This window comes from Hippocampus guttulatus, chromosome 9 (assembly GCF_054856545.1).
Source record: "Hippocampus guttulatus isolate MCC_2025c chromosome 9, RoL_Hgut_1.0, whole genome shotgun sequence".
In the NCBI taxonomy this organism is placed as follows: Eukaryota; Metazoa; Chordata; class Actinopteri; order Syngnathiformes; family Syngnathidae; genus Hippocampus; species Hippocampus guttulatus.
Window position 1 is genome coordinate 22,749,580 of NC_141269.1, and position 12,098 is coordinate 22,761,677.

Here is a 12,098-nt window from a genome sequence, read left to right on the forward strand (position 1 = left end):
AGCATATGTTCTCATTTTCCTAGAAGATGTACACAATGCTTGTTTTGCATAGTATATCGTCTTTGAATAGTTGATTTTCAGAACTATTTTAAATGGCATTCTTGGATTGCTTAAGTGCAAACATCACTAGCCCTGCTGCAAATGCTGATACTTGTTTAACTAACTTGGTCCTGACTTGTTCAGATGAAAACCTGTTTGCCTAACCCTGTTCCACATAACACTCAATGGCAGTGAGACAGTGGCACTCCTAGTTTAATTGTTTTGTGAGCTTATGTCACCCTCAGGCGCTTAGAAAAATATCAAATAGTGACAAGGACAACAGTTTTTAGCATGTCACTTAAGTCTTTGTCAGGAGCAATAAAAAATGGAAAGTGGTAATATACAGTATACATAGTATGCTTTCAAAATTCAAGCAAATTTAACATCCGAAAAGAATAACCAAAATAAACATAAAACACACATTTTAAATGGTGATTTAATTTATTCAAGGAATAAAAACTACTGAAGGCTTCCTGGCCCAATGTGGAAAAAGTACTTGCACCCCTTTTTAATCCTCACTTAACTGTGGCGAATCCCATTTTATGGAAAGCTGAGTTCATTTTTACTGATCACACCCAAACCTAAGTACCTCCAACCCTATTCAAGAAATTACATAAATAGAACCTGTATGAAAATTGCATTGGCCAAAACCTGCAAGAAAATGCAAGAATCCAAAGAAATTCAAAAACACATGAGAACTCAAGTAAATGATAGCTGTCAGTCAGGAAAGGGTTACAAAGCCATTCCTACAGGGCTTCAGCAAACAACAGAAAGATGATCCACAAATGGAGAAAACCCGGAATGGTGGTGAGCAGAAAAATTACCCCAAAAGCAAAGTGATGACTCATCCAGGAGGTCACAAATGAACCCAGGATCAGAGCTAAAGAACTACAGGCCTCCCTTGCCTCAATTAATGTCACTCTTCATTACTCAACAATAAGAAAGAGATTGGAAGGAACCATCTTGGCAGAGGTCTGTGGCGAAAACCACTGCTGATCACACACCCCCCCCCGCCCCCCCAAAAAAGTATATACTCTATATATATATATATATATATATATATATACATACATACACACACACACACACACTGTATATATCAGCCATCTCATTACCTCTGCGTCCTAGACGCATAATTTCCCGCGGGACGCACAGTTCCAAATAATGTGCGTTTTTGGGACGCAAGAAAATTTCTCAGTCAAGACAAAAAAAAAAAAACGACGGCAGGCCTAAGGATTGCACGGTAACGATCGTTACCGGTAGCGTGTTGTTTCCGTGGCGTCATTTTGACAGTACCGAAAAATCGTTTAACCATAAAAGTCACTGCATACGAGTTGACTGTACGCGATCAGATCTCTTCTGTGTGATCAACGCGATTTCACTGTGCCTGTATGTGTGTTTGTGGTGTGGTGTGTGAGTGTGTTTCTTCTAATTTACTTTCGTTTTGTTTTGTTTTCAGTGTTGGGGGGGACGGAACAGATAACGTTATGTGCGCATGCGGGTTGCTATTTTAGTCCACAAACTGATGAACCGTGCGGATGAACGTTTGAGATGGCGGCGAAAAGAAACTCACAAAGGTCTACTAATTACGACATTTAAGAAATGGGAATGCCAGTCAAATTTTTCATCTGAATTGTCCGAAGGACGTATCACTAAACTCACCTGTGATGTATGCACAGAACACGAGAGCGAAATACGACGGGAGGCACGATTACGAGGCAAGTTGGTCATTAGATCTATAAGCTAATCGCTATGAAAAATATTATGAAACAGTATTGGTTATTGTATAATTTACTGGTTGTAGCATGGTAACTTTAGGAATAAACCATTCATCACAAGGTGTAGTAATGCTAATGTTAACTGTTGGTAGAACTAATGATGACGTGTGTTAGATTCTTTCGTCAAACTGATAGTAGATTACACATGCATCGTTTTGGGAAGAGGATGTCAAGCCACATCAATACTTACCTGTATTAATGATTACCAGTAAATTAATCTGTGCGGTGTGAGATTGGAAAAAATACTCAGATTTTGTGGTGTGCTGTGTTCATGATGCCATATGAGTACACCAGTTTTTGATCCATTTATTTTTTTGAATAAATATTATATATATATATATATATTAGAGATGTCAGTTTAGCGCGTTTTATTGGCATTAATTGCAATGAATTTTAACAGGATAAAAAATTTTCTCGCGAGATTAACGCGGCACACGTCACAGCGGATGTTACGTTGCTCTATAAATAAACCAGAAACAAAACAACAAGCGCGCTGCATAGGTCCACGCACGTTTGTTTTGCCAGCCACGGCAGCGCGAGACACCTTTTAAAAAGTTGCCAGATTGTTCCATTGACAAGACCAAAGTTACCTGTATCATACAGTTACACGATGTATGCCACTGACCCGATTGTTACTTGTTTGGAACTATTTTGTGTGGAAGGTTACAGTGTTCCGTGTCCATATAAATAGAGCGGGTGGAGCTTCTCTGTGTTCGTCTGACAGTGACGGTGCGCTGAGGCGGTGACATGACAACGAAAATTCAGCGGTGCAGTGGTAGCGACCTAGCGAAAATAAAACGTCTCCAGTGTTGTCATCGAACCAAATGTAGTCATCCGAAATGATGTCTACACAAAATCGTAGGGAGACTTCCGCGCAAGAAGGACCAACAGAATCAACATAGCCTGACTGTTGTGTTCAAAGCAAACTTGAGAAAAACGAAGTATGCAACCATGGCTAAAATCCACTATAGGCCGAGTACTAGTTTACCTTAGATGTGCACTTTAAATTTTTATATTGCTCTGTTGTGATTCCATAAAAAGAGCTGTTAAAGCAGCTGTTGTGTGACAAAATATTTTTTCACTGTTGTTGATGGACAGTAATACTGTGTGAGAGATGATGTGTGAATAACTGATCCAAGTGAAAAATGTACATGTAAAATTGAAAATCGAAATTGTTATTTCAGTAAATATTTGCATTTTGCTCATAGAAAACGGATTCATGATTCCATGTTGATGAGAGCATTAAAACGGGAAAAAATTGTATAAAAAAATACAAAAGGAAATTCAGAAACGACAAAAAATGTGTGAGTAATCACGATTGATTTTTAGTGAATTTGAGTTAATTATGACAGATGCAATTTTAATTAGATTAAATATTTTAATCGTTTGACAGCTCTAATATATAATTAATCCTCATCTCACCCCTCGGGTGGTGTCCGTCCCTCATTCAGCTCGGGTCCTCTACCAGAGGCCAGGAAGCTTGAGGGTTCTGCGTAGTATCCTTGCTGTTCCCAGCACTGCACATTTCTGGACTGAGATGTCCGATGTTGTTCCTGGGATCTGTTGCAACCACTCATCTAGTTTGGGGGTCACTGCCCCGAGTGCTCCGACCACCACAGGCACGACTGTCACCTTTACCTTCCAGGCTCTCTCCAGCTCCTCTCTGAGCCCTTGGTATTTCTCGAGTTTCTCGTGTTCCTTCTTTCTGATGTTTCCGTCACTTGGGACTGCTACATACACTACAACGGCTTTCCTGTGCCCTTTATCTAAGATCGCGATATCAGGTTGGTTCGCCATTACCATCTTGTCAGTCTGGATCTGGAAGTCCCACAGGATCTTTGCTCTGTCATTCTCCACCACCTTCGGAGGTGTTCCCCATTTTGACCTTGGCGTTTCCAGTCCATACTCCGCACAGATGTTTCGGTAGACTATGCCAGCCACCTGGTTATGGCGTTCCATGTAGGCTTTCCCTGCCAGCACCTTACACCCTGCAGTTATGTGTTGGATCGTCTCAGGTGCCTCTTTGCACAACCCACACCTTGGGTCTTGTCTGGTGTGGTATATCTGGGCCTCAATGGCTCTGGTGCTCAGGGCCTGCTCCTGAGCAGCCAGGATGAGTGCCTCTGTGCTGTCCTTCAGGCCAGCCCTCTCTAGCCACTGATGGGACTTCTTGAGATCAGCCACTTCAGTTATGGTCCGGTGGTACATCCCGTGTAGGGGCTTGTCCTCCCAAGATGGTCCCTCTTGCAGCGCCTCATCCTCTGTTCCCCATTGTCTGAGACATTCTCTGAGTATGTCATCCGTTGGAGCCTTCTCCTTGATGTATTCATGGAGCTTGGATGTTTCATCCTGGACAGTGGCTCTCACACTTACGAGTCCCCGGCCTCCTTCCTTTCGGCTTGCGTACAGTCTCAGGGTGCTGGATTTGGGATGGAACCCTCCATGCATGGTTAGGAGCTTTCGGGTCTTAATGTCCGTGGTCTTAATCTCTTCCTTTGGCCACCTTATTATTCCTGCAGGGTATCTGATCACTGGCAGGGCATAGCTGTTTATTCCCCGGGTCTTATTCTTGCCATTGAGCTGGCTTCTTAGGACTTGCCTCACTCGCTGGAGGTATTTGGCCGTAGCCGCTTTCCTTGTTGCCAGTTCGAGGTTGCCATTGGCTTGTGGTATACCGAGGTACTTGTAGCTGTCCTCAATGTCTGCTATTGTTCCTTCAGGAAGTGAGACCCCTTCAGTGCGGACTACCTTTCCTCTCTTAGTCACCATCCGACTACATTTCTCAAGCCCGAATGACATCCCGATGTCGCTGCTGTAGATCCTGGTTGTGTGCATCAGGGAGTCTATGTCCCTTTCGCTCTTAGCATACAGCTTTATGTCATCCATGTAGAGGAGGTGACTGATCGTAGCTCCATTTCTGAGGCGGTATCCATAGCCTGTCTTGGTGATTACTTGGCTCATTTGAATCACACCTGATTCAAATGATCAGATCATCAGCAAGCTCTGCGGAAGCCTGACATTGAACCTGTTCATTTGAATCAGGTGAGTTGCAACAGGGAGACTTGGAAAACATGCAGGACAGCGGCCCTCCAGGACCTGAGTTTGACACCTATGGCTTAGGGGGTTCAGTCCTATGCAGAACAGCAGTGGGGAGAGTGCATCACCTTGGTATATGCCACATTTGATGGACACGTGGGTAAGTGGCTTGCCATTGGCTTCAAGTGTGGTTTTCCACATCCTCATCGAGTTCGCAACGAAGGCTCTTAGGGTCCTGTTCACCTTATACAACTCCAAGCATTCAGTGATCCATGTATGTGGCATCGAGTCATAGGCTTTCTTGTAATCAATCCAGGCTGTGCACAGGTTGGTATGTCGGGACCTGCAGTCTTGTGCGACTGTTCTGTCAACCAGGAGCTGATGTATGGCTCCTCTGGTATCTCTACCAATGCCCTTCTGTGCTTCGCTCATGTATTGATCCATGTGTTCACTTATCTTAGCCGCAATGATGCCTGACATGAGCTTCCATGTTGTGGAGAGACAGGTTATTGGCCGATAGTTGGATGGGACTGCACCCTTTGAGGGATCCTTCATGATCAGGATCGTTCGCCCTTCGGTTAGCCATCCTGGGTGAGTCCCATCCCTCAGCAGCTGGTTCATTTGTGCTGCTAGGCGCTCATGGAGTGCTGTGAGTTTCTTTAGCCAGTAGGTGTGGACCATGTCCGGGCCTGGTGCTGTCCAGTTCTTCATATCTGAGACTCTTTCCTGTATGTCTGCCACTGTTATGGTAACTGGGTTCTGTTCAGGGAGGTTGCTGTGCTCCTCTCTCAGGGTCACCAGCCATTGTGCACTGCTGTTATGTGCAACCTCCTTCTCCCATATGCCTTTCCAGTACCTTTCAGTTTACAGTCTTGTCACGTCATGTCATTCATTTTATTGTCTCTCATCATTGTATGAAGTAGGCATTAGCGTGAAGGATCTTGCCCAAGGACCCACACTGGATGGTGTTATGTGCTCATTTTTTGCCCCAAGCGGGATTCGAACCACCGTCTCCCGTACGCCAAACTCGAGAAATACCAAGGGGTCAGAGAGGAGCTGGCGAGAGCCTGGAACATAAAGGTGACAGTCGTGCCTGTGGTGATTGGAACACTCGGGGACAGAAAATCCTGAGAGAGAGTGTTAGGACAATCAGTTTGTGACTTCGAGCTGAATCACACTTGGGTTCTGCATCAAGAAAACCATCCACAACACACCAACAAGTCAAATAATATCACAATTAGAAATCAAATTACTTGGGTTAACATTTGTTTGATGACTCTAAACATTAAAGTGCAGAAACTACAGAAACTATGCAAAAAACAACAACAACATAAATACACAAACAAAAAATAATTAATGCGGCACAATCTATATTATTAGATCCCTTTATCAGACTCATCTTTGTATGTAGAACACACAAGGAATTTGTCTTCGGTATAACACCATGCATTAGTATCATCATAAACAAGGACATGACAAATAAGTATGGAAAAATAAGTATGGAAGGACATTTCGTAATGTAAGTGAACTGGAGTGCGGTGGTACCACCCAGTGATAATTGTGAGACAATGTGCAAAGTATCAAGCAGAGCTAAAGTGATCAGTGGAAGAATACAATACTATAACAGTGGTACAGTTGGTGCAGAAAATTATTGAACCATTTTAAAGTGACCAGTAGCAGTATTTGTAGTACAAGAAGTGTGCAATTGTGCAGATGTCCTTGAGCGCTTTGAAGTGTCTGGTGCGGTGGAGTATACGTATGACTGTTTAGGGAGTTAATGGCTAGAGGGAAGAAGCTGTTTAAGCGTCTGCTGGATTTGGTGCGCATGGATCGGTAGCGCCTGCCTTAATTCCTTTCATTTTTGAGTACTTTTTCAACAATTCATTGCACTGACTTTTCCTTTATTTTTTTGGGCCTGAGTTGAATGACAAGACTTTTATTGTTGTTATTATTATTGTCTAATCACTGCAATTGTTTTTGTGGGGTAAGCTTTTCATCATTCAGGTGGAACCTCACTGCAGGGGACAAGCAAGTGTTCGAAGAATTGGCCAACTCCCTTCAGGTTTTTCAGGTACAGCGTTTCCTCATTTTCTGCACTTATTGATGAAATGTAAAGAATGAAGTCTTGATGGCTGCAAGAACAAATCTCCCATCTGTCCCACTGATATGATCTGTACACTCTAAGGTGTGGTTTGTTTGTTTGAAAAAAGAAACAAGAATGGGGAAAGGTTTTCTTTTTCCTTGTTGAAAGAAGTTCCTGGTTTTGTCTACAATTTGATCATCCAGTTAATTTCCCAGTAAAATAGAAACTGTTCAGATGAGTTTCACTTATTCTTTTGTTGCACAAAAGACAATAGCCATGTTTAAACTTTGTGTTTCCCACAACATTTTGCAGAATACTGTAATTCACACCAACTAACATCCATGCACATACACAGTATATATACACACACACCCACACGCACACACACACACACACACACATTTTATAATCCGCTTATCCTCACAAGGGTCACAGGCGCTCTGGAGCCTATCCCACCTGTCTTCGGGCAGCAGGTCCACCCTGAGCTGGTTACCAGCCAATCACAGTCCAACAACACATGTCCAAGGCTAGTTACCTCCTCAGCTGACACCACCACTTGTTTCAACCCACATTCACACCGTCACTGAGTGGGAACCGATCCTCTGCTGCCCACACACAATTCAGGCGAGTTTAGCACTATACCATGAGTGACTTGTATGTATGGTTTAACAAATTAAAATCAAACGAGTTGAAGATAAGGGCGGCCCAGTGCTCCACTGGTTAGCACGTCTGCCTCACAGTGCAGAGGTGTAGGGTTCAATTCCGGCTCTGGCCTTCCTGTGTGGCATTTGCATGTTCTCCCCGTGCCTGCGTGGGTTTTCTCCCGGTACTCCGGTTTCCTCCCACATTCCAAGAACATGCGTGGCAGGTTAATGGAACACTCAAAATTGTCCTTAGGTGTGTGTGTGAGCGTGAATGTTTGTTTGTCTGTGTGTGTCCTGCGATTGGCTGAGAACCAGTTCAAGGTGTACACCGCCTACTGCCCGAAGACGGTTGGGATAGGTTCAAGTACCCCGGGCAACCCTTGTGAGGATAAGTGAATCAGAAGGATGGATGGATGAACTTGAAGATCATTCATGGGGTACCCCAAGGATCTGTGCTTGGTCTATTTATAGTCTACAGTATATGAATGACATTTGCAATGTCTTCAAAGTTTTAAAAAAAAAGTTCGATTTGTTGATGACAACTTTTTACTGCTTTTTACACCTTGAGGTGCTTCTGAGTACTGTGTAAAAATAATTAAAAATAATTAGAAACTGGTTTGACATGAGGCAAATTCAACAAGTCAGATGAGCTGTTGCCAATACTGCTACGTATGGCTGAGCTGACGTAAATCAAGCCTCCAGTCACAAACCAGCCACAGCGTTACTATTTAAACACCACAGTTACAATAGAAATCGATTCGGAATGCTACATTTCCTAATTATCTGAGGGGATCCAGGTGTTTGAAGAGTTGGAGGAAGAGGAGATTGTGGGCAAGATGTATGTTGTACTATACACGTACGAGCCAGATGCTCAGGATGTGGAAAACGGACATGGAGTGGAGACGAAACCCATTGGGATTGGAAGAACGGTCAGCTATATATGCTGCGGTTATTTGTCTAGCATTATTGTTTGTAACATGATGCTGTGCCCTGCTGTAAATTGCACACGATGGGATTACCTACTTGGTCCATGTATTTCCACGTTCTAGTGGGTTGGTGTCCTACACATTGTCATTGCTAAACCAGTTCTGTTGGGCACTAGGCCGCTCCGCACAGGATAGCGGCAGCATTGTTAGTTGCAAACCATTACAGAGGATTCTATCCATGCACTCATATAGTTTGAATGTTTTCGTACAGGATTACATCCATGTACATGCATAGTACTTTGAATCGAATGTTTTCATAAACAGAGTTATCCATTGATTATCACACCTACCTTTTTTTTGCAAATCCGGTTGAGAAAAGTGCTTTAACAAAGACTGCTCATAAACACCTCGTGAAATTCATTCACTTTGTGAGAATTAAACAGCACCGTTCTAATTTTCTGATCCATTTACGTGCGCTATTCTTTTCTTTTGGCCATTGAAACAACACTTTGCCTGAATGTGAACATTGTATCACCGCACAACACAGAGGCATCTTTCCGAATAACACGATAAAAATGGCTAAGAGCAGTTAACGGGACAATCAACAAGGCATTACAATGGTTCACTGGCGACTCTGCGTTCTGTAAATGACGTCACTCGCCCTAGATTGCCGAAAAAAAGTATTTCCGTTGTTGAGCGCATTGCTATGGTTTCAACTATGAACCTGGTTGGATTGTGTTTAAAAAAAATTAAAAAACTGATGAAAGTATGCTTAAAAAGGTATTACTCAAAAGATGGTTGGCCAAGTTTACTTCACACTTGACCTTTAATCTAGGCAAAGTGTCTCTTTCCATTATATGGTAGGCAATGTCCATTTCAGCAGCCTCCCTTTCTGGTGCAGAAATGCAACCGAACTATCATCTGCTGACTTTCACCTCGGTTTCATTTAGGTCATTTCCCTCAGCAAACTTTCATCTGCATTCTATATCTTTGTAGAGGTTGACAAATGACACCTGAAAACAGGCTTGGTGTCATTCCGTGTTTATATAATTCTTGTTCAACAGACTTTCACAACAAAACTGTGTCAGCAACCACACGCAGGAGCCTTCAGAGGGGAAATAATAATAATGCATCAGATTTATATGGTGCTTTTCTAGACACTGGAAGACGCCTTATATATTCGATCTTGGGTGATGGTAAACTACATTCAGTCACCACAGCTGCCCTGGGGGAGATTGATGGAAGTATGGCCTGTGTGCGCCTATGGCGCCCAAGACCACCACCAAACATTCACACCCAGCCATACGCCGGTGTGAGTCACACTGGAGGTGAGGTGGGCGAGGTGTCCTGACCAAGGACATGGCAACACATGACTCAGACAGAGCGGGAATCAAACAGTGGACCCTCCAGTTACCAAATGACTCGCTTGAGCTTTTGAGTCACGGCTGGCCTTAATCTCCAAAAATACCATAACGATCACACCAATTAGACCAATTTTATGGTGGTTTTTTTTTCACTGCAGAAGCAAATGTGAAAAACGCTTCGTCCCCCTGAAAAAAAAAATCCCAAATATTATGGTGTTCTTTGTTGGATTTTCAGAGGTTGATGTGGGCAGGAGTGGAGATTCCCACATACATTTTGGTGATGAGGGATTGCAATTTTCAATGTTAAAGGCAGAGTAAACTTTTTCTATGCTGATGTTGAGTTATATTTAGACTGTATCGTGTGCCAGTTTACCGCAACGTCCTCAGCTCTCGTTTTACAAATATGTACATATTTTACCGACCTGTCATGTCACATTACACACAAAAACTTGCAGATTCACTTTGAAAAATGAGTCGAACTCTTGCACATCATATTTTTCGCGTTTTCGAGTTTATACAAGTATTAAATAGGTCAACTATATAACTATAACTTGTTTTCTTGCTGTTTGAAACAGCAGTAATTTTCAGCATTGCATTTGGAGAAACCTATGATTTATATGTATATACTGTATATCCTCACTAGGGTCGCGGGGGTTGCTGGAGCCTATCCCAGCTGTCTTCGGGCAGTAGGACACCCTGAACCGGTTGCCAGCCAATCGCAGGGCACACAGAGACGAACAACCATCCACGCTCACATTCACACCTAGGGACAATTAAGAGTGTTCAATCAGCCTGCCGTGCATGTTTTTGGAATGTGGGAAGAAACCGGAGGACCCGGAGAAAACCCACGCAGGCCAGGGGAGAACATGCAAACTCTACACAAGGAGGCCGGAGCTGGAAATTGATCTATATAATATATATATATATATATATATATATATATATAGGCGGCCTATATATATATATATATATATATATATATATATATATATATATATAGGCGGCCCGGTAGTTAGCACGTAGACGTCACAGTGCAGAGGTATATATATATATATAAAACTCTCGTCTCACCCCTCATTCAGCTCGGGTCCTCTACGAGAGGCCAGGAAGCTTGAGGGTTCTGCGCAGTATCCTTGCTGTTCCCAGCACTGCACATTTCTGGACTGAGATGCCCGATGTTGTTCCCGGGATCTGTTGCAACCACTCATCTAGTTTGGGGGTCACTGCCCCGAGTGCTCCGACCACCACAGGCATGACTGTCACCTTTACCTTCCAGGCTCTCTCCAGCTCCTCTCTGAGCCCTTGGTATTTCTCGAGGTTCTCGTGTTCCTTCTTTCTGATGTTTCCGTCACTTGGGACCGCTACATCCACTACAACGGCTTTCCCTGCCCTTTATCTATGATCACGATATCAGGTTGGTTCGCCATTACCATCTTGTCAGTCTGGATCTGGAAGTCCCACAGGATCTTTGCTCTGTTATTCTCCACCACCTTCGGAGGTGTTTCCCATTTTGACCTTGGCGTTTCCGGTCCATACTCCGCACAGATGTTTCGGTAGACTATGCCAGCCACCTGGTTATGGCGTTCCATGTAGGCTTTCCCTGCCAGCACCTTACACCCTGCAGTTATGTGTTGGATCGTCTCAGGTGCCTCTTTGCACAACCTACACCTTGGGTCTTGTCTGGTGTGGTATATCTGGGGCTCTGGTGCTCAGGGCCTGCTCCTGAGCAGCCAGGATGAGTGCCTCTGTGCTTTCCTTCAGGCCAGCCCTCTCTAGCCACTGATAGGACTTCTTGAGATCAGCCACTTCAGTTATGGTCCGGTGGTACATCCCGTGTAGGGGCTTGTCTTCCCATGATGGTCCCTCTTCCAGCACCTCATCCTCTGTTCCCCATTGTCTGAGACATTCTCTGAGTACGTCATCCGTTGGAGCCTTCTCCTTGATGTATTCATGGAGCTTGGATGTTTCATCCTGGACAGTGGCTCTCACACTCACTAGTCCCCGGCCTCCGTCCTTTCGGCTTGCGTACAGTCTCAGGGTGCTGGATTTGGGATGGAACCCTCCATGCATGGTTAGGAGCTTTCGGGTCTTAACGTCCGTGGTCTGAATCTCTTCCTTTGGCCACTTTATTATTCCTGCAGGGTATCTGATCATTGGCAGGGCATAGCTGTTTATTATCCGGGTCTTATTCTTGCCATTGAGCTGGCTTCTTAGGACTTGCCTCACTC

General features: G+C 43.8%; 1 protein-coding gene across 7 annotated transcripts in view; it reads left to right on the forward strand.

Annotated features, from left to right (window-relative positions):
• Positions 1–1,547: 1,547 nt before the first annotated feature.
• The window catches only part of krt222 (keratin 222), a 31,889-nt gene continuing 21,338 nt past the window's right edge, over positions 1,548–12,098 (forward strand). For 2 of the 7 annotated variants that reach the window (XR_015101913.1, XM_086121030.1), the window contains exons 1-3: positions 1,548–1,616; positions 1,719–1,757; positions 6,843–6,924. Coding sequence is in view for 3 of the 7 variants with exons in the window: in XM_086121030.1 (XP_085977156.1) it covers positions 1,591–1,616; positions 1,719–1,757; positions 6,843–6,924 (147 nt within the window). In the remaining 4 variants the exon portion in view is untranslated. The other 5 variants (XM_086121031.1, XM_086121032.1, XM_086121027.1 and 2 more) reach the window with 4 other exon arrangements.